Source organism: Rhea americana, unplaced genomic scaffold, assembly GCF_003343005.1.
Source record: "Rhea americana isolate MKP2758 unplaced genomic scaffold, rheAme1 scaffold_155, whole genome shotgun sequence".
Classification (NCBI taxonomy): Eukaryota; Metazoa; Chordata; class Aves; order Rheiformes; family Rheidae; genus Rhea; species Rhea americana.
Genome location: NW_028185650.1, coordinates 2041336 through 2064687, shown reverse-complemented (window position 1 = coordinate 2064687; position 23352 = coordinate 2041336). Strand labels below are relative to the sequence as shown.

Sequence of the window (23352 nt, the reverse complement as noted above, 5' to 3'; positions counted from 1 at the left end):
AAAACATAGTGATAMGCCCTTAAGGCCTGCAAAATAAAAAATAGAGACATATTACACAATTAAATGACACACTGCCCACAAGCAGCAAGCTTTTGGGCAGTAAACATCTCATATTCTAGGCTTCCCAAAAAAGTAACCCCTCCTGTTGTGATGAGAGGTGTAAGAGAGAGCTGAGTCTCAAAATATCTATGAGGACTACATCAGCCTTTTATCAGGACACTTTCAGAAGACATGTGAATATTATCCAGCTGTATACACTTAACTAAGCTAGGAGACCAGTCACCCCAGGCTCCTTGCACAATTAACATCAAGAAAGAGCTTTCTCCACAGGCAGTTTGGTCCACATAGGATAGTCTTCTTTCAGGAATAGACCTCTGCAAGAGTTATTTTCTCCATGGACTGTATTAGGAGCTAAGGAAGACTTTCTCCTAATTTAGGCACTTAAGATGTGTTCCTAGTATAATACTGTCCTCATAACTCCACTGGAAAATGCAGGAGACTGTTTTTGTCTACGTAGCCTTTAGAAAAGGGCAAAGTTTTGCCAAAGAAGYAACTTGGCTTCCAAATAAGGTAGAGACATTTCTTAACTGACACCTCTGCTTTGCTTTTCTCATCTCTCTCTCTGACCTAGAGAACATTAGACCTGTGCACAATTCCAGGAGAGAATAAATGACACCAATAGATGCTGGTGGTAAACAAAATACAAAAATATCTTACCAATATCTTTTACTCTGTCTCTTGTCCATTTACTCCAGAAGTCCTCTGAATCAACAGCCAAATTCCACACATACATCACATCTATGGAAAATATACTACTCCACATGCCTGTAATGTGAAAGAGGGTATAGAAATTGATTGATGGAGTAGTCTTGAAAGAATTTTAATTAATACRTAACTTCAATCCTTCTCCAGGGATACTTCCTTTTTGTCTGGACGTATATCTCTGTGAGCATAGTTCCTACATGTGTCCTCACTAATGCAAACTCACACCTGCTCAACCTGTTTGCCCAGGTCTTCCCAGTGCTGTCCATCACAGATCGTGTGCTCACTAGCACCAGCTGCTTCCTGGGTAGACTRACATTCCCTCTAGACAATAGTCACCTTGCATGTAGCAGATCCGAGTCTCTGAGAGCCTCTTCACCAGCCTCCCCATAAAGAATTCACTTCCAAAATGTTCCGCACGAATAGATGCTCCATACTTCAAGAGACCAACTTCATAAGGAGTGAACTCCAGCCACTCTACAGTGACAGCAGCRAGAACATCAAAAGATGATAAGATTTTAATTATTGTTACAAATAATAGTACTAGAGAGCAGGAACAAATCTCAAGAAATACACCGTCTATCTCATAATACTCTGGCAACCAGCTATACCAGTATTAATATCATCTGCAATACTAATGAGTTGAAAGAACAGATTTTTCTTTTACATCAATGGAGGGTGGTCGCAGCCTGTGAGGTCTATTGATACAGCAATTTCTAGCAGAAAAGTCTTGGTCTGAATGAAATTTTAAGTGTTCCCTGCAGTTAGTCTTGCCCAAAAGCCTACATTGTTCAGGCATGTCTCATGCCCTGTAGGGTAGCAGTGACAGAACACTTCACATTTGCCTGGTATCATTACCTCTTGACTGTTTGTATTAAACAAATACTGCAAAAACACTAGAGGAGATKGTGATTTTCCTGCCACTGCACCCAAAAATTCAAAGTGACTGTTCAAAACAGGACCATRTGGATTATGATAACTGTTTTTTGTTAAAAGGTTTCTAATACTTTTGTGACCAGAATAAATTTTAAGCTTAGCATCTCCTGTGGTATAAATACACTTACTTCAGGTAATATTGARAACTCAAGTCCTAAAGACTAGAGATGTTTGCTTGTCTGTCTTTTTCTTTCTTTCAGGTGTTACATCACTTCAATTTGATATCAATCACAGTCAAATAATCACTTGAAATTTAAAAAGGCTTTTCTGTGATTAAAATGAAAGCATTATTGAAGGTGGTTATATACATTAAGTCTTAGTTCAGACTTCCTAGATCACAAAGCTATGAAAAAATCTCAATCATAACCATTACCTCTAAATGCCTGAGCGCTATAGTTGGACTTGAGGTTGATGGCCACATAGATGGGCAACGGGTTCTGACCTTTATCCACTGCTTTCCGTTGATCTGAGAGTCTATGTTCATCTTTCTGGTTTTGAAGAGAAAAGATTAATGGGGTGAGGTGAAAAACAATTTGTACTTGAAATAATATAATGTGAATTATGAACATCTGTCAGAAATATTTGACATGAGATTTTTCCAGACTTGTAAARTGTCCCATAAGCATCAGCTATCCTATAAGGGTTCTTAGTTTTTGAGATATGCAGAGACTGACTGCAGATTCATCGAGGATAAAACAGTACCTGGAAATAAGTATGTGGCTGGATGAAAGGTAAGGTTGGAGAGAGGATCTCCAGGTTGGCTGGAGATCAAGGAACAGAGTTTATCATATTTTAACATATGTTCCAAGTACATACAGGTGCAAGAGTGTATTGTATTACACATGACAATTTTAACATTCCTTGTATAAACATAAGCCAGAAGGACACTACTAAGTTATATCAGAAGTACCACTATTTCCAAAAATCTTTCTTAAACTTCGGTAACATATTGAGAAAATGGTCTTTCCTGCTACTTAACCCATCTCCATCTGCAAAACATTTAACTAAGGCACTGTACAAATGCATATGTTCAATTTTGCTAGTGATGTAAATTAATTAAGATTTTTAAGTATGTCTTCTAGTCAGAATACATTTCAGAATATCTAATGTCTAAAGTGTTTTGCTTACGTTTCAAAATAGTTTTTTTCTCAGGAATTTTTTTCTTTTCTAAGAAGCTAGAATGCCATGGCTGCTTCAGTTCAAGGTCAGCTTCATTTTAGAGCAAGAGTAGTGTTTCAGTAATGGATCTGAATATACAGCATTTAATTGACCACTAAACTAATTATTTGCATTAATAGTCCTGAGTGTCTTGCCAGGGTTTTTCTTCTCCTTTATAGTTACAGAAATTCACCACTTTGGAGGGCAGTGGGAGGGAGAGAGAAGTAATATTTAATACCTTATCATGTAGCATGGATTCAATGACAAGCCCCCATAAGTCTATGAAAGATGTCATATGTCCTTCTTTAGTCCTCTCCATCAGGTCATTATAATAGTACTTCAGACAATCCAAAGAAAAACAGCAAATCTTCGATTTGGTTACTTGCTTGCGAGCTTCCTTGATTGCCTCTTCAAGATATTTTTGTGACCAGTTAGCATCTTCATATAAGTTTGCCATTGTCCTGAAGAAACATTAGAAGAAAATAATGAAGGAGGACTAATGCGGTGGGCTGGCCTCATAGAGCTTTAAGCAGCCTATTTGCTTTTTTCAGTTCGTATGGAGATCATAACCAGAAATTAAACACACCATAAATCTCATTTTAAGAGAAAACAAAACCTCTCAAGCTTTTCTGGGGTTTTGATGATAAAAGTTTATGGGGGCTGGAAAAAAAAGGGGGAGGACAAATTAGCGTGAGAAGAAGATCCACAGAAATCTATGAAATACAGGGATACGACAAGTCATCACCGAGCCTATCTCTTGGAAGCTGGGTGCATTCTAGGGAAGAGCCACTACAGGTTTGCTCTCGTCTTACACTTCTTTTCCCAGGCACCCATTACTGGCTACCAATAGAGAGACACAACTAGAAGGYGCTTGGATCTTTGCCATGTCCTGCTTTGATTATTCTTGTTTGTCTCCTTGAAATCAAAACATGGACAGTCACATTCAGGTCTCCACAAACATGCAGAGAAGTTAAAGGACTTYGGCAAATAACTTAGATAAACCTGAGATTAAGCATGTAATTCAGTGCAAAAATTGCCTTTGGTTTCAACCAGATGTAGATGAGTAGTTTTGGTGATCTATATTCTTACTGGTTTGGCTGTAAAAGCTTAGCTATAGTGCGCTAAAGGTCTGGCAACATATCTCCTACATTGTGGAGGAATTGGAACTAGCTAGAATCTACAAGATTAAATACTTAAAAGATATTTCACACATGACAGCAACTGATGTATGCCCACACAGAGAAAAGAGCAGTTTAAGATGAGCAACAACAGCCATAGTCTGGCTGAGGTCTATAACACAGCATCATTCTTTGGATTGTCTGCAACAGAATTAATTCCACTAGTCCCAAATGTGTCTTTACCAGAACAAGATGCACTCCACTACATCCAAACTGAAAGTGAGAATCACCAGAAAATGGCAGGCATAAATTCCTCTTCCCATCTTTCTTCAATTTCTAGTCTAAAGACAAATTCATTGCATTCAGTCTAAGCTATAATTGATAAAATATGAAAAGGTAACAGAGCAATTACATGAAAATTTCAGGCACAGGCTGTGTTAATGTGGTGAMAAAAGCAATTGATGAGTGTGATGATCAATCTCTTACTTGATGTGTTTTGTTTCTTAGCTCTAGATGGACACAGAGAAGATCATGGGGAAAATAGAAATGCTTCTATTTAGGAAGTGCAATATAGAGTGATGGTGCTGTACAAASAACCAACACAAATATAAATACAAATCCTGTTCAGATCATTCTCACCACGTGGTTCCCGATAAACCACCGATGTAGGAAATGCAGTCTAATAGATTCAGTTTTTGGAGACCCAGTAGGCTGCCATACATTGCTGTTAACGATCTTGTCCCRCCTCCAGTCGTCGTGATTGCCACCACTGGCACCTTTTCAACACAGCAAAGCAAAAAGCTAGTGAAAACCATGCGTATATTAGAGATAAGCAATCCTTTTTACTACAGAAATTGTGTAGATCACTTAAAAGGTTTCATAGAAACAATACGCAACGATGTGACTGTTGAAAAAGGATGTGGTCTATGCAGAAGGCTTCTGTTACTACCACCTAGCTGAGAGGATAGTGGGGCCTTATATTTTATCCACATAAAGGAGCAGGGGGAGGGGAACTGTTTAMTTCCTACATAATTAGAAATCAGCCTCATCACCCTGGAATGCTTCTCAAAGTGTGCTATTAGAAGCTATCATAAAAATATATAGGATTTATGATGCCAGAGTAGATTAGGAAATCCGTGATTCTGGCTCTAGCAATGATTAATGTTTCAGAAGAACGCACAACACCCTGTAATCAACCAAAGTGCACAATACCGTAGCCTTCCTAACATMAGGACGGTAATTACTTTATGTTCTGAAGCACACTCATTGATAAGGGCTTTTTTTTCCCCCAGGTTTTAATATAGAGAATATTCTTATCTTAAACTTTTCCTAATCATTTTCTAATCATACTTTTTTTTTTTACACAATTTTGAAGTTAAAAAATTTACAATTAAAAATTTTTAGTTGCCTGTTAAAGAGGATTATTACTGTGGGTACGTTCTTACTTTCATGGTCTTCAAAATCCATGTAGACATAAGCAGTCACAAAACTTATGACTGAAATACGCAGGCATGAGTYAAAAAGGTGTTAAAAGCAACTTTTAATCAATTATTTTATCAATGCATCTCAATGATTCTGAGAGATTCACTCAATAGTTTCAACTAGCAGTCAGTTTTCCTAACAATACATCTTTCCTCTGCAGAAACCACCCAGAGTGCTTTTATTCAGATGTCTGTGTGCAAACTTAGCTACCTCAATTCAGAGTCCCCTCACAAACGACACGACTGTCTCCTTGCCTCCCTGACGAGGCAGGATACCCCAGCAGCGTGTCCCTGTTACTCCATGCTTGTCCACTATGAACTTTCCTCCTGCAACTCCTATGAGCAATTTCAGGAGCAAACAKAAATTGGTTAAATCGGGGCGCTGCTGAGGCATGTCCTCCCTCCCTGCTCTCCTACKCAGACCAGCTGCTGCTTCTTTTGCTCCCGTCTCTTTTTCTAGGAAGCTAGGCCTGAACAAGAACYGTAGGATTAATTAGGCTATTTATTTTTATTCACGGTTTCAGCTTGTGGGCCAGGTCCTGATCGTTGAAGAGGAGTTGTTACAGGGGACTATATGGCTTGCCTCATGGTCTTTCAGATCTTCCTCCAAATGAAGAATCTTTTTCAGAGCAGCAGCAACGTATTTCTTCCTTTTTCGCAGGAAGTCCTGCTCTTCCCTGCACAGGCTATACCCCAAGCGCACATCTAGATCTCCTGAGCTGGAATACACCACAGGACAAATAAATGCACAAGCCATTTACAGGTTATTTCAGGATACATAGGACAATTAATCAGTTAACTCCACAAATAAATAGCAAAGCAAGCTATTTCCAACTCTGCACACTGAATAAGGAATAGAAGAAAATGCAGTATTTCTATTACCAGCAAGAAGAAGCAGCAAAGACAGAAATTTCCAAGGTCTATTAGATTTCTTGTGCATATAGGCACAAAGACAAGACAYGTACACCAGAGAGAGATCACCAAAAGGGATAATTTCAAGAATAATTTTTCAATATCCATTCCATTGTTTTCATCATCACATCCTGAAAAACTCAGAGCGATGTCACAGGTTTTAAAATTCACATTCTCTGTTMACTAACGTTTCTTTATTAACTGGAGTTCCTAATGAGCCACCTGATCAAGCTTGAMCTATAGGACAAGCTCCACAGTATCACACGTCAAACTTTGGTGRAATTCTGCTAACTTGTGGGGCTTTGCAGAGGTGCACATCTTTGTCTAACACAAGCAAATAGGTGCACAGCCCTAGGGAGCAGTGACACCTGCAGTGGACAGTCCTTACTGTACTGTCTTCTATCTGCAGTTGGCTTCTGCTGGTTGTTTTGATTACATTACAACTCCAAATGGAGTAGGTATCATAGTGGTGTGTCAACATGTAAGCAGGAACAAATACACAGAATCACAGAAGGGTCAAGGCTGGAAAGGACATCTGGAGATTGCCTTGTCCAACCTCCCCGCTCTGAGCAGGGTCTGCTAGAATAAGCTGCTCAGCGCCGTGTCCCCTCAGGTTTTGAATACCACCAAGGATGTATTCTTCCGGGAAGAATTTTTAATCCACAGCCCTGATCTGGCTGGATATCCAGGATGAGGAATTCCTTATGCTCCCTCARAACTTCTCTGATTTCTGATGCCTTTTACCTGTGCACTGAACAGTTTWCTAGATAAGCATTTACATGCTTCATCCTACAAACAGGTAAGAAAACCTACTATTTTTTCCACATGGGGAGCCACACTGASTTTTATCCCTTGAGAAATGTAAAGCACAAGACAAAGATTTTGCAGGAAAAAGGTACAAATAACAAACAAAAGGAAATTCATGTTTGTGTGCCCTCAAAAATTCAAATATGCTTGCTACTAAGAAATACATTCTCAAAATGCCCAAATCTTCTGGATCACATCACCCTCTGGTGGCTGTAAACTTCATTCTGAATATTATTTTCAGCAATAGTTCACAAACACAAAAGTTTCATGGGTTAATGTTAGTAATTTCTGTTTCTCGTTGGTGCATCATACCTGAATTTTGAAAACAGAATAAGGTCATTTGATTGATCTTCTAAAAGAAAATAACTTTCTTGGTGTCAGAAGAAAAAAAATGATGCTTAAAAGTTCCAAACAACATCTTCTCTTGCTCACTCACTCTCACTGTGTGTGTGTATATATATATATATACACCTGTATTGTGTTAGATTTACATTTTAATACAGCTTGTTATTGGATTGAGATTGAGGAAGTAACATTTTTTCCTATGCTCTGAACTTCACCTACACTTGGATTTACCTTAGACACCTATCTGAGTTCAAGATAAAGCACTGGAGTGTTTTTCTCTCTCCAATKACTACAGAAAAAAAGTCTAGATAACTAGTTTACAATAATCCTGGACATTAGGACAAGAAGAGGCTATCTTACCATTTTTTTGCTGTCAAACACAAGTCAAGGGATTGATCCTAGAAATCAAGAAAGTAAAGTTAAATACCATTGGATTTTTAGACGTTCCTTCAAACTCAGGCAAGGCTCCTTCCACAGGAGAGGAGGTTCTCAGATGAGAATTCAAAAAAAAAGGACATTATTTTGGTTTGATGAACCAAAGTCTCATTCCCTGTTCTGTAATCAAATTCATCCTCATCCAAAGAGCCTGCTTGCTTAGGGCAGTTATTGGGCAAGGAGCCTCCACGTTGTGCTRTCTCGCAGCGGGCACGCTTGGGAGGAACACCCAGAACCAGGTAAGTTACTTYATTCCTTAGAAAAAGTTACATATGAAAGCACACTTTAGTGCCGATATATACAAGGTAAGATATGAAATTAAGCTTATATTCTGAGGGTTTTTTAATTACTAGCCACTGTAGAATTACCTCATTATTTAAGAAGAAATTTTGGCATGCGTGTACTTATGTCAGTCATCTTTAATCCTTAAAATAACTTAAAACTAATTTTAAAATGCAAGTACACTATGATTTTCAGATTGTTATAATGACTGTTAACATCTTCTTCCTTAAAATTGAATACAGCAACCTTTTAATTTTTTAAAACATTTTCAATGAATGTTCCTACCTTTTTACACAGATATTTTGTTCATTCAATATCTTTATTTCTATTAGGATAAAAATAATCATGATAACTGTTGGAAAACTATTTCAAAGGGTTCACARCACTCACCTCGTCTACTGTTATTTTCTTCTGCAAAGGGAGCAAATTCAGAGGCAAAGAGAGGACTCCATTTTCCACTGTTTCATTTTTATCTGTCAACTAAGACAAAGTGGAAAGTGGTAGGGATAAAATAAAAGTGAAATGTTTGTCATCTCTAGAACTTCTCCCATAAAGAGGATTAGTTCAGTTCATTGTTTAAATTAATTTATTCCGCTAATTTCATTAAAGTTAGTGATAGCATAGAAACGAGGAACATACCTCTTCTGGCAGTACAACATCCAATCTTGTCTGGTCATTTATGACACAGTGAAATGCAAGGATCCTACAGCTGGGGTCAGAGACCAGCAAAATCTTCTGGCTTCCTTCATGGGACCCTTTCACTATAAATGTAAGTTCCTGATCTAAAAATAGAGGTAGGGAAGAAAGAGAATTTTTAACTGTTCCAAGCAAACCCCTAAGCTGATAAATAAAACCTACCTTTACTCCACATACTTTTTGTCTAGTTTTCCTCACACCATGGTGATTAAATAGACTTTGGAGGTCTAAAGCAGATTAAAACCTAATAGAAAACATCTTGGTGGACCTGTATAAAATATTAATACCTAGAAATTATGCATTTTTGAAATACTGCAGAATATTATTTAGTAGGTGCTTTAAATAAGTAAATTAGCTTTAAATGAATAAGTAAAACCAAGATTTAGATTTGAAGGAGTATTGGTTTAAAGGAGTTCTGAATTATTTGAATGGAACAGGATATTGATTTATTTGATGCAAGTCTGCTCTGATACAATCTTGTAAATTTTATTGTATGTCATATTTGCTGCAACAGTCAAATGTTTCTAAATGAAAGTCAAGCAGACCGATCTGTGCCTTCTGTCACTACCGCTCAGTAATAATCATATCACCAAAACTGAAACAACTGATCAATGCAAAACTGGTGTTTCTTGCACAGAAAAGCCTTTATATTCATGGAGAGATCCTATGCTATTCTTCTGCAAGATTAAGGGCAACAGGCATATAATTTTAGGTCACTCATCTTTCCCACCAAGGTACGTTTCAGACCAAATCTTCCCATAATGTGACTCAGCTGCTGTTAACATTTGCTTCAAAATGGTTACTTTTCCATTCATGAATTATCTAGAAAGTCATTATTTCTCCAGATTCACCCCATAAGCAACTTTACACAAGGCACTGCTCAWTCAAATGAACTTACACAGGCTATTGAAAAGTCTTATTGTATTTACTAGGCTTTAATTTTACAAGCAAAAGCCTGATTTGGCCATAATTTGTAGTTTGTGCAGACTTAAGTTCAAGAGCTTAAGGTTATTTTTTTTGCTCAAGCAAGTCAAGAAAAAAATTTCTTTCAGAATCCAGCATACAGAAACCTTGTGCATGCTCAATCCCAAACTAAACATATAGGGACAATTTCWATACAGGAATGTAATTATAAGATAATTTTAAAAGAGGATCCAAATTAATTAATTTCYATTTTGAACAAGCAAAACACCATGATAACTAGTACAATTTATTCCAAATTTTTAGTWCTAGTATATATAGCATTATTTTTGCATAAACTTAAGATTTGCCTGCAAACTAAATATTTAAATAATTTAACTTTTGACTTACATAATCTTTCTGCAAAATGAGGCACAGTGAAACTAAGTATCATGGGACACAGCTAGGGTAACATGTGCAACAGATTATTAATTTTTCAACATCTGTTATAACAACTGAATCACAACAGAAAAACAATAGGTTAATGAAGCAATAACCTCACTTGTGGCTTGCTGCTTCAGCTTCCCTGTATCCACTCGAACCTCCAAACAGGAAACTTCACGTGCCTGTAAGAGAGAGGATAAGTGATGGAAAAGAACAGTGTGAATGTCACCGAGCGATTCATCGTGTTCTCAACTAACCCCCGTAGTTCATCAATGAGTAACATTATTAGCTGTTATCATCTCTTTAGATGACATAATGATAATACTGACACGGCATTTTTCCAGGTTGGAAAGTAAAGCAGAAAAGCTCATGAGCTGCTTCAACTTGGAAGTGAGACACAACGAAACGAGGGTGASACCTATTCAAAATAACAGGTGTCTGGAGGTATGGGACTTCTTATGAGCATTTTATCACTTTCCTCATTAGCTCCTGCTAGTTCTGGCCATAATGTAAGTGATAGGAAGTTCAAGCTTATARTAGCAAGTGAGGGCACAGCACAGCCACTGCTGTGTTGTTGCCTGCTTTTGGCAGAAGGTGCCATTCCCCCGGAGCAGCAGCGACTGCTGATCCTTGATGACGAATACAGACCCTTCTTCTCGGTAGAACAGCGTGGCCAACAGTCCTGGCTTTGGAACATGACTCCTAAGTTTCCACAGTTAAAAATATGAACATTTCATAGGAAAGATGATAACAAACGAACATTACCACTAGTACTCCGTTAGTAATGATGGGATCAGGATAGTCCAGACTGAAAAATAAAATGGAAAATACAATGTCACGGTTGGAATAACTCAGATAAATATTTAAGTCTATGATTTTTTCAATTTTAATAATTGTTCTCRTTCATACATGCTTTAAGTATGCTGGGAGGCAAAATGCTAGCAGACAGTCTGAGTGGCCTGTTTTTCTGCACTTCTTTCATGAATATGAAGCTGGGCTTTTTACTGCTGTGGTATTCCAGACCTGCTTTAATATAATCACATAATGATTTTTCAAGTGAAACATAATTGAGTCTGAGGAGAACTGGAGATTATTATATCTACCTTGATTGTTTTAAATATTTTCTGTTTCCCATTTCATGGGTGGAACTACCACAGACGCYATCAGATTTGAGTATAAATTCACAAGAAAATAACTTTGCAAAGAATTTTCCCCAAAATCCAAACTTTATACACAGTCTGATTTTTAATTTCCAAATCAACATTCTCCTCTAAGGTAAGAAAMTTAACTGGCTAAATGCTGCAAAGAACACTCAGGAAAAACTTTACAGTAACAAAGACTATTAAGTACTGGAAGTAGTTACCTAAGAATTTTGTAGGATCTCCTCTTTTTGAAAGTTTATTAAAAATGAGTTCAAAAAACATCTATCAGGAATGGGCAAAATATATTCAGTGTTCCTATCTCCATGCAGGGAACTGGATTTAGTTATCATTCAAGATTTCTTCCAGACACAAAATTCTGCACTTATTTATTTTTTTATAGTCAAAAAGTTGTAGCATTGCATGTGACATAGTGTCACGGCTCTCAAACACTTCATTAAAAAAATGAATGGGAGCAGATAAACAGAATAGGTAGATATTGAAAGATCTCAAGTTGTCTAGCCTGGAGACATTGAGTTAGAGAGAGAGAGAAAAAGATGTCTCTTTAGAGAGGTAAATACCCAGGAGAGTGCAGTATTATTTGAGTTACTGGTAACAGCAAATATAAAGTTAGATGGATAATGAGAAGGTCTAAGGCATGACTTTCAAATAGGTCAGAAAGAACACTACAGAACTTGCACCATTGCACGAGACAGCTTGGTAAGCTCCTGGAAAGAACAAGGATGGTGCCAGCATTAAACGCTGACAGCTGGGGTGACACCTGAAGGTTGRTATCAGACTTGCTGCTACTGCCATAAGGAAGCCCAGCTGTGACCAGCTGTTGGCTGTCTTCTGCTGTATCTCAAGATTCCTGCTGGTCACAGCACAGAACAGAACCCCCCTGGTGACATGMACACTTCTTTCAAGAAGAAGGAAAGCATTCACCTTTCTCTGAAGCTTTGGAAATCTGCCATGGCCAGAGACATGAAGCTGACCTCAGTGTAGAGGAGCTCTTACTGTTCAGACTGGCAGGGACCTTTGAATATTTTGCCTACCTCTGGAGCACTGGATAAGGTGCACTTAGGATTAGTTGGAAATTTCCTTAACAAATATCCTAATATGGCGCAGCCCACATTACCTATGCTAATACTCCTGTCCTCTCCTCACTGCCTACTACAGTTTGTGGTTTCTGGCCTTTTGCACTGCATTCTCAGTCTTACTACGAGAATTTGGGTGCATACTGCCGCCTGCAGCAGTGAAAGCCAGGAACAGAGTTCTTGGGGATCCTGATCATAGGTTGCATGGGTGTCTAAGATTGCTGTGGACTCAGTGACCTAGAGGATCACTTCCCATCCTGTACCTCTACAATACYTGACGCAGATTGAACCATCCTTTCTTCCTTGCTGGATAGGTATGCGTCTTGGCTGGCTTGTAATGAAACAGTCAATATTGTATACAGGAAGTTACACAGATTCTCACACCAGAGTTCATATTTAGAGCAGGCAAATGTGCTGTTTCAGAGTACTAAGGAATCTAGATTTCTAGATAAAAACGTATATATTTTCATTCTTTCACATCAGATCCAGCTTCCTCTCAGTAGGAAGTAGCCACATAGCRTAGGCTACTTTCCTGAGTTTTCTGACAGCTTGATTCCTGTTCCAGGGAGAAACATGGAGGACAGTATAAAATCTCTGCACTCCAAAAGAGACACAGAGACAGCTTATTCCAAGAGCACTTGTTTCTCATCTCCTGCAAGTGCTATTGCTTTATGAAAACAGAAAAGAATCGCAGAAAGACTCACTGTCTCTCAACACTGAAAGAGAAACACTTTCAAAGAACAAGAAAACTGTATTAGCCTCAAAGGTGCTTTGGCTATGTTCTTCCTTGACTTAAACTTTTGCCTTAAGAATCCTTCAGGCCACRTGATTTCCTGTCACAATTATAAACAGTACAAAACCCCCCAAACAGATCAAGCTTCAGCCCAATCTGAAAGTCTCCTCAGCAGGCCCCAAACCAAACTACGGGTATGATCTGCTGCTCCCCATAAACACAGGGGAAATTTTTCAAAAGAACATAGCAGAACTACAGAAAGAAAAAGATTTTTATTTTCTAAAAATCATGCTTTTGCCATATTTCAATAGTTAACATTAAAATTTTATACAACTTTTTGTACATCTATTTACATTTGTGTGGGCGCTTTATTTCAAACAATTTCACATTTGAAAAAAAAAAGAAAGGGGGGGGGAATTGAGCTGAAAGGTTGTRTGAGAATAGTCCTTCATTCTTCTAGGTATTATTTTCAGATGAACCTCCTCAACTTGGGACATCTGAAAGACAGGAAGAGGCCAAAAAGATCATCAGCAGAGCCAGCAATACCCTGGCCTCCTTGAACTTCTTTGGCTCTCTTGGAAATTCAAAGTACCTTTTGGTTCGTTAGCAGTCCCTTTGTGGCCCTTAATATTAGGGCCTGGGCTTCAGTAAAAGTCAGAGGGAAGGGGGATGTTGAGGGAGCGAAGCCACCTAGTCCAGCGGGATCCTGTCCCCTCAGCAATTCGTAAAGGCTCATTCTGTTGCTGGACACTACCAGTGGAAACACAAGTGAGAGAGCCCACATTACCATTGAAAAAAAATCACAAACTAACACAAAAAACACTGAATTATATGAATTTTCAACCTGTGTACAACACACTTACCTTTTCTGTCACTGCTGCTCAAGGGCAGCAGCTCTCGCGCCAGCTGGGCTCATGTTATGGGCTTATAAAACACCAGGCAGGTGTTTGCAATCCCTTGGCTCAGTTGCTGGTGGAAAGGCACTTGGAGGAAGGAGCATGCCTTCCTCCATGTTGTTAAGATCAAATATTGGATTCTTAGAGCCTGCCACGGGTGGTGGCAGCAAGGAGGTGTACGTTTGTAGTTACTGCAGGCAATGACATAAGAGCAAGACAAACCTAGGGACGGTACTCATCTTGCAGATGTGGAAAAAGAAACTACCAAAATGATAGCATTCTTCCATTTTAAATCCAAGATAACTGGAATGAATGCAAGAACCAAATTTTGTACAGCCCACTGGTAATTCAGGTGCAAATATTTATAATGTACTTTAGTAAAAGTAACCTAAAACATAATCTTTGCAGTGAGGTCAACAAAATATGGGAGTGACAGAGCTACCATTGTAGGTGCAACCCAGGAAACGTTCTTGGCCTAGAGTTAAACTTCATGTATAATATCTGAAGTGCTGAAAAGAAATAACAGGCTGATACAGTAAGTTTTCTGATTGATAATCAGTAGGACCCAGACAGAAGATAGGGAAGTAAAAGGTAGTAAACTAGTTTAGACAAAATGTCACAAGGATTATAATCACATTTTTGGAGAAGATCCCCTATTTGCCTATAAAAACATTCTGTTCTCATTGTTCCCATCACAGTATCAGACTTGTGGAAGCTGTCCCACATGATTAGCTGTGCTCCTTGTTAGCGCTATGGTTGGCTCTCCCCCACTTAAAATTATTTCTAACCTCTGTCACCTCTTCTCCAGCCCAGTAGTGCCTTCAGGATAGGTTAATTTATTAAAATGCCTTCTTTAATGTTTATAGGAAGAGGAACTTATACTGTCTTCTAATTGTTTCTCAGGCCTCTGAATATCTAGTGATTTCTTTCTGCAGAAATCTTTTCCTCAGTGGCTTCATTGTGCTCCCCGGATGGGTTTGGTTCAACAGCAACCAGTTTTCCTTACAGGTTTCAACAGTCAAATCTTCGTTTATAGAGCCTGCCTTCTTCCATTTCCCTTCAGCAACAAAACCTCAGGGGTTTTTTTGTCTCTGATAGTACTACAGTAGTTCAGCATCCTAATAGGTAACCAGAGTCAGTAACATACTTCCATCTTTCCACAGTGTARTGTCCATATTTTTTTCCCCGATTGAAATTCTCCATCTGAGTATTCCTGTCAGTGTGAAAAATAGCCAAACTGTTGTTCCAAAGTGGATCTTATTTTCAGTGCTCACCTTTCTGGACCAGTGAGATTTCCCGTTTGGGCTCTGCTCCTTTGCCAGAACCTGCTGAGCTTGTTAAACTCAGAAGAGGTATGTTTGGTACATAGCTTTCTGGTGACCCATCTCATCTACTTCAGTTTAGGCTTTCAGACCTTTCCATGACCCTCTAGCTTATCACAAGTAACGCAAATCATAGTCTCTAATTCTGTTCCTCAGACCCTTCATTTTATTATTCCTTATGTCATGTTTTCCTATGTTGAGGAGAAAAAAAACCCTCTCCATGTGCTCCAAGATTGTAGACCATGAGAAATTCTTCAGAAAATAATTTTTTTAGCTAACTCAGCTGTATTTACATCTTTATTCCAAACTTGGTTGATGGGTAGACACTAACTCACACACGCATGCAAGAAATGCAAATGAGGGAGGAGGGRATATGTTTATCCACTTTCCAACACAAAACTCATTTCCTTAGAGTCTTCCTTTTTCTGCAACCTGTTGGAACCATTAGAGTTACATTCCCTGACCTGACTGCCTGATGATGCAGCAATGCCTTCCCTTGTACGTGGGTTTCTTCAGGACACAAATACTACATTAGTCACTAAAGTATCACATTCTATGAATGGGGAAAAAAAYGGTTCACAAGAGTTCTTGTTGTAGCTACTGACCCATGACTGTTTCTGTCAAGGGTTCTTCTTACTTGCACAGTCTCCACCATCATTTTCAGACCAGGAAAAGTCTTGCCCMCAGTGAGAGGCACCCTGTTGCAAGGTCCAGCAGAACCATTTGACATAAAGCCAGTGCTTGCATATCCTGAGAGAAATTCCAGCCTTTGTCTCTGTTTGCAAGCCTACCAGTGCGAAATACCCAGGCCTGACAACCTGCCTGGACCTCATTCATCAACAAGCAGGATTACCAAGAATATAATTCAAAGTACCAACTCCATAAACCATCCTCTAACTTACAGAGGAAGACAGACTGCAGGTAGGCTATTTGGGACATCTCCTGGTGCTCCARTCCCCATCACCATTTTGGATTTCAGGACACTCCTAAGCTGTGACAGGCACCATTTACTCTATCAATACAGAGCTTTCTCCCAGTTTTGATGCACAGTAAACAGCAGAAATACAGCTCCTGGGAAGCCACCAGTAATAGGAGATTCTGGGGCTACTTTGTTAATGTTGATGAGATTTTTTGCTTGTGAAGTCTGCAATATCTTTCTYCATTCATAACATTGATATACTGCCTTTTCTCTAGCAATTCCTAACTTACTCTTCTGTTAGGAATAAACAAACTATTCAAACTCTCCACCAATACACCATCACACCAGCACTTTCAAAGCGTCCCAAATGCCTTTAAGAGTTCCCAATAGCACATTTTCAGTTCAATAACATGGATCAAATTGCTAACAGAAATCCTTTCAAATAACTCCCTCAGAGTCATAAAGCATATTATGGAGATGGACTAGAATACCCATCGTTCTGCATTAGACTCCCTCTTCAATTAGAATAGCAGATTTCTCCACAGTGCTAATTAGCTGAAGCTAACATGTCCCCTRACACCTGAGCTCCACCCATAGCTCTCAAGCATCTCAAGTGAAGTTGATGCTGCTCCTCCAGTTTTCCTGGTTCCTCAGCCCTCAGGCCCCCACAGGGATCTTTGCTCCTTTCTTTATGCAGAATATTTAGTTCCTCTCCCAGTCAGGACTGATAGTGTAGTTATATATTAATCTAAAACAGCACCAGAGGAAATAGGTGCCCAGGAGGTAGCAGTCAAACTGGGTAAAAATTACATTTTCAGATATTTAAAATCTAAAAATGTGTACTCTGGAATACCAAATGGTAACTTACTGGACTTGAATGTAAAGATCTAGATGATGCTTTCAGAGAAAGCACTATCACAGATGAATCAACTTTCCAGACTATTTTTCTACTGAATACAACAGTGTTATATATAATCTAGGATTCTACTCACGTGTTCTGCAATGTGAACTCCACCTCCAACTCCTCACGTGCCTAAAAAGAGGGGGAAAAATGAGAAAGTTATATCACTTCTTTCTGTTAGTAGCTTTCACTACACCTATTATATATCATTTGTAAAATATGTACCTAAAATTGCACTTGGAAAATTACCTGAATATAACATAATTTGCCAAAAAGAAACCATGGTGCTATCTGAAGTTACTAAGCTTTCAGATATTGATAAAAACAGTTGCTAAAATCAGTATTTTGAAACTTAAGCACCATATGAGCACACAGACTTGGGAAACGGCTATTCTGCTAAGTCAGCCCTTTCTCAGAATTGAATTCAGTACTAGAAAATCAGCAACTTTTGTATTCCTGGCTGAGAAATCAGTATTCAAATCAACAGCTAACAAAACATGCCAGAAGTATCCTGAATGATGCAATTGGGGTGATTATTTCTAGGTGATTCCACCCTGAATTGTTAACAGCAGATTCTACCCCACCGCACTCCACAAAAAATAACTAGAATGGGTCACAAGGATCTTTCTTGTAGTAGACCACAGTCTTTCTTACAATAGCAACAAAATATGATTTCAAGTAGATTTTTCCTATAACAAAACCCTGTACAAGGATATATTTAGGTGATTAAAAAGAAGTTGAGTTGTGTTCTCACGGATTTCATTGCTCACCTGTGGATTCAGCTGAAACTTCACCCGAACAGTGCGTCCTACGGTGAGTTTATCTATGTCAAAGAGAACTGTGCAGAGTTCGTCATCCCTGGTGATCGTGTCTTCATCACAGAGCTTTAGCTCCAGCACATTCTGCAAAATGAGGTTAAGAATTTCTCAGACTTCTATCCAATCTTTCAAAAATCTCAAGAAAAGGCATGTTTGGTTTATAGTCTGAGGGAAGAAGGTGAAAAAGGAACAGGTAAAATAGAAAAGAAAGGGAAAGATTTTGGAGGATTAAACTTTACATTAATGATCAGCGTCCATACAAAAAGAGGTGAGCTTGTCTATCACAGAGCTTAGGTGGTCTAATTTTATTAGAGGGAGGGAACATTTCTCTGACAATATGACAGGAAATTAAAGTAGCTTCACCTCAAATTTGCCTGGGAGTTGGGGTGATAGACTGTACATGGGGACATGAAACAAGAYGGGCAGGGTGTATAGAACATTCAAAAATTTGTCAAAACTAGGTGCATTACATGTTTCTGTCTTTGTTATATGACCATTGGCTGTCTCCAAGTGTATAAAACAGACACACACAAAAAGATTTAAAAGATTTCCTTTCCACCATACCTAGAACTAACTTACCTTACTGTAATTTTAATGTGATCTTTACTTTGGGTTTTCCTTGTACATGACAAGACTAGGAATAGAATAGTAAGGCTGTAGTTTGCAGGGAATTTTATTGCTTCTYGCTGCTTCCAAAAATTGAATGTTCAAACAACAAGTAAGTGGAACAGAACAATACCAGGGAGGATGCAAGTGACTTTTCTGAGGAATCTTTAGCATTTGAAATGTTTGGAGACTAACCAAATTCTTTTGGCTATAGTGTAGATTTGCATTATCTCTTCACTATCTGGGGATGGCAAACAGTGAAAAGCGTTTCTCTTCGTTACCTTGATTTGGCGGTCAATCTTATAGCAGAAAGCTTCGTTCCAGACTGGGTTCTTGCTGTTCCTGATAGTTCTGGTCCGGACCTTTTCGGTCGAGGCAGTAGGCAGCCACAGCGTCACATAACAATCTGACAGGGTGACTGTGTGAAGAAAACRTAAAATAAGAGCGACAATATATCAGCTGAAAGGGTGATTGCAGTGTGTGCATCTAATTCTAGTAAGGCAGAGATAACAACGCAGAAGGGATTTCTTCCTAAAATATACAGAATAATGAGTAAACAATACAGTGAGGCACTTGTTGGAAAACATAAAATATCACAACCTTCAACACAGTTTGGAGAGATAGTAGGGTTCCAGCATTTCCTTCCCAGATTCAATCTCAGCTAGGTGGAAGCCTGTAGCCAAGAGCTGCTCTAAATGAAGAATTTCTACCAAAAAGCAAAATATTGCCCTGTCAAAGCCAAAAAGGTTGGTTTTCCTTATCATAAATCAAAATGTGCAATTTTCAACAGAAATTCTTTCGTATCTTCGACAAAATTTAGAAGTTCTATCTTTCTCAAAAAGTGTTTGGGAAAACAAAAAGTGTTTCAGGACCAATGTKCAGTTACTACTCAGCCTGCTCTTTCTTACTGTCCCCCCTGCAGATAGGGAAAATCCTGCTCTTACGCATGTCTGAGAGGAGAAGCTGCACATGCCATCAAAGACATCAGCTCCTCTCATATTTTGAGCCCCCCACATTTTGAGGGAGAACCTCCAGGGAGTGAGACTTACACATCCACAATACAAGTTCCTATCTACAGATAGAATTCGTTCCATATGTTTAACCTAAAACATGCTCCCCCTATTTCACCTTAGTAACGCTTAACCAGTCATCTGTTTCTCACAAAAAACCTTGTGAGTCAGAAGTAGTCAAACAATTTAGTTTGTAATTAATCCCTGCATCATGCTCAAAACCTGTAACAATGTTATTACGTGGTGTTAAGTACAATTTTCTTCATGTATTTCCTTGTTACCTTTGATAAATGGCTACAGATTTAGATTTTTCTACTAGCCATATTCTTCCTAAGAGTGGAAGAATATGGCTATATTCTTTCTCATGTGGTAATCATACTACCCCAATCAGTAACACTTTGGGGATGACTGTGGGAAGGAAAATGCTCCCAGAAAATGCCCATAGCTAATATTGAAAAGCAAAACTACCAGGTATTTGGCAGAGGCACRGGTGAAAAAGTACCCGATTAATGGTGATTATTGCTAGAACTTCCATTTTCRAAGAATTTGACACATATTGATGAATTAATCCTTACATTGACACTGTGAAGTAACTGTATAATTACACTGAGGAAACTTGAATTACTTGCCCAAGATCCYGTAACGTAGTCAGTATCAGTGTCCAAAAGACAGTCTAGATTTCCAGGCATATACCTAWATCTATTAAAATTATCTTACTTTGGAATAACAATAGGGATAAATACTTCTAAGGCRTATTTATTTTTTAGTGGTAAGTAGGAATGTGAGAATCAAAGTGTGAGCAAAAAGATTCATTTAAATAAATTAAGCAAAAACATTTCATTAATGGGAAAAYATAAAAAACACATTGAAATAGGAAACACTACAYTTGAATCAAAAAGTAGGAAAGCAGAATCATAGGAATAAAACCTTAACTCAGCATTCTAACAAGAAGCATGTTGYGACCGTTACAATCAGCCAAAAAAGGGGTATTTTTCCTGCAGTTGCAAACATTGATGTTCTGAGGAAATGCCATTTTAAATTCTCAGAAAAGGTAAAACCTGTCTGCCGTTCCTTCTGTAAAAATATTCAGATCTTTTGTCTGCAATAAAGTACCCTCAAAAAAATTTTTGCTGTTGAGAAAATGCTTTTGCTGGAGAGTTTTCAAATCTTTCTGCCAAAACCACTCTAAAACAAATCCTGGGAAGCCAATAGCAAATTCTGAACTTGTCGCATTYGGGGGATAAAGATAAGGCAGTTGTTCGTCTGTTCCTGAGATCAGAGCACAGCGAAGTAAGGTGATATGTTGTGGAGTAAGAAAAACAAACCACGAGGCTTCAGGAAGAAAGAATTTATTATTCACTGCAGTACAAAGCAATTGCAAGCAATTTGTTCATGAGGAGGAGAGTCACAGGGAACCGAGACGTGCACAGTCAACCTGCCGGAGTACACAGACGCGTATGCAATTGTGCATGCAGGCTTGCAGACACAATTACCGTGTCTGCCTGCTCAGATCACTTATTTGGTTCATGGAAATCACCACTCAGGCATTCGAACGTGCGGTTTTTTGTGAAATAAAAGTCAGTGCGTGCAACTATAACCCCACAACTAAGCATAGGTTTCTGTCTATGCAAGCAGGTCTTCAATCTCTAAGAAATCCAGAACTTTACATTTTATAAGGCTTTCTCACTTCACCTAACAAATCAAATCCCATATTCCATCAAATCCCATAAATGAAATATGATAGCATTATAAATATTCTAAAAGAAGTGGCTTATCTGTCATTTCTAGAGTAAAAAAGTATTAAAATTACAGAATAAACAAAGTTTGCAGTAAATGGTAGCAGACTCTATAAAGATGGAAAATAAGAGGCATCCAATAAAGAATTCTGCTAGCATTATTTAATTTATGCTACCACTGCAAAAGATGCAGGAGCAAGTAGCACAGAATACCACAAGTGATTGCGGTAGAGATTTTTTCCCTGCATTCATTCAAAAGTACTCTTGCTGGCAAGTGCTACTTCTAGGAGTTTTAATCACATTCTTCTAACCAGCAAACATCAAATTCACCTTCAGATATAGTCTCCCTCTACCCCTTGAMCCACCATTCTGGTTAAAATCTCAACATATATAATACCTTAAACGTACAATTGATTCTCTTAGAGACTATGATGAGCTACTTCAAACTCCGAGTCTATAAAAACAATTTTGATGCACGTTCAATATTGTTTTGGTGAAAATATTGTGAATTTTTCCTCAGTTTTACATCTTTCCATTTTGTTCTTGTGGTCTACAGATTTGGAATTTTCCCATTTCTTGTCTTTCTTTTGCCTTTTTCTTTCATGCCTTTCTGACCTCTTTTCCACAGAGGCATCTCCATGAGCCAGSAATGTGCCCTTGTGGCCAAGAAGGCGAATGGTCTCCTGRGGTGCATTAGGAAGAGTGTTGCCAGCAGGTGGAGGGAGGTGATCCTGCCCCTCTACTCAGCCCTGGGGAGGCCTCATCTCAAGTACTGTGTCCAGTTCTGGGCTCCCCAGTCCAAGAGAGACATGGAGCTACTGGAGAGAGTCCAGTGCAGGGCTGCGAAGATGGTCAGAGGGCTGGAGCATCTGTCCTAYGAGGAATGGCTGTGAGAGCTGGGCCTGTTTAGCCTGGGGAAGAGAAGACTGAGGGGKGATCTGATCAATGTGTACAGGTACCTGAAGGGAGGGTGTCAAGGGGATGGGGACAAACTCTTTTCAGTTRTCCYGTKTGACAGGACAAGAGGCAATGGGCAGAAATTGAAGCACAGGAAGTTCYGCCTGACCGTGAGGGGGAATTTCTTCMYYRTGAGAGTGAYGGAGCACTGGACCAGGTTGCCCAGAGAGGTTGTGGAGTCTCCTTCTCTGGAGATCTTCAAGACCCACCTGGACGCAACCCTGTCTAACATGTTCTAGGTGACCCTGCTGAGCACGGAGGTTGGACTAGATGATCTCCGGAGGTCCCATCCAACCTTACTGATTCTATGATTCAAAATCTCCCCAGTGAAGCAGAACTTTCCAAAACTCAGCATAAAACCAGTTCCTTTGCTGCATGAGACAGCTTTGCTTCTGGCTAGTGAACAAATTGCTCTTTCCACCATTGCAAGTCCCRTTCTATTTGAGGCTTCTTGTTTTATATGTGCTGCTACGCTCTCATTCAACGAGCTGATGCTCTGTAGKCTGTAGTGAAAGAGAACGTGAGTCGTTACCAGGAGTTCCTCAGCCAGATAGTCTTAGCACTCTGTAGCCTTCTCTGCTGGGGAGATTCCTTCTATCTTGGGCTCCTTTCAGCGTTAACCCTTGTTCCATGATGCAGCTGTAACATTTCCTTTGCAGCCTCTATTCTGGACATCTTTCTCTAGCTTCCCCTCACTATTCCTCTCCATTTTTTAAAAAACACTTTGACAGTGGTACACGGTAGTTTTTTTGTTTTGTTTTGTTTTGTTTTTGACTTTTAAATTGTTTGGTATCCTGCGTTAAGTAAATTTCCAGGAATACTGAATTTTACCATTTCCTCTTGCATAACAAGGGATACAGAGAAGGCAGAATTACTGAATGCCTTCTTTGCTTCAGTCTTCACTGTTAAGGAATCCTGCAGCCTGGACGTGAGGGAGAAAGT

At 38.9% G+C, this 23352-nt stretch overlaps 1 protein-coding gene across 1 annotated transcript in view; it reads right to left on the bottom strand.

The window, feature by feature from the left end:
- LOC146598733 (cytosolic phospholipase A2 epsilon-like) overlaps positions 1-23352 on the bottom strand; it is a 34493-nt gene that overhangs the window by 3198 nt on the left and 7943 nt on the right. Inside the window, exons 4-17 of the mRNA XM_085299888.1 lie at positions 18989-19125; positions 18054-18185; positions 17375-17415; positions 11042-11084; positions 10395-10458; positions 8876-9018; positions 8627-8716; positions 7880-7917; positions 6039-6174; positions 4614-4750; positions 3095-3317; positions 2072-2186; positions 1102-1239; positions 718-825 (exon numbers count right to left, since the gene is read on the bottom strand). Coding sequence (XP_085156014.1) covers positions 718-825; positions 1102-1239; positions 2072-2186; positions 3095-3317; positions 4614-4750; positions 6039-6174; positions 7880-7917; positions 8627-8716; positions 8876-9018; positions 10395-10458; positions 11042-11084; positions 17375-17415; positions 18054-18185; positions 18989-19125 — 1545 coding nt within the window. The remainder of the gene's footprint in view (positions 1-717; positions 826-1101; positions 1240-2071; positions 2187-3094; positions 3318-4613; positions 4751-6038; positions 6175-7879; positions 7918-8626; positions 8717-8875; positions 9019-10394; positions 10459-11041; positions 11085-17374; positions 17416-18053; positions 18186-18988; positions 19126-23352) is intronic.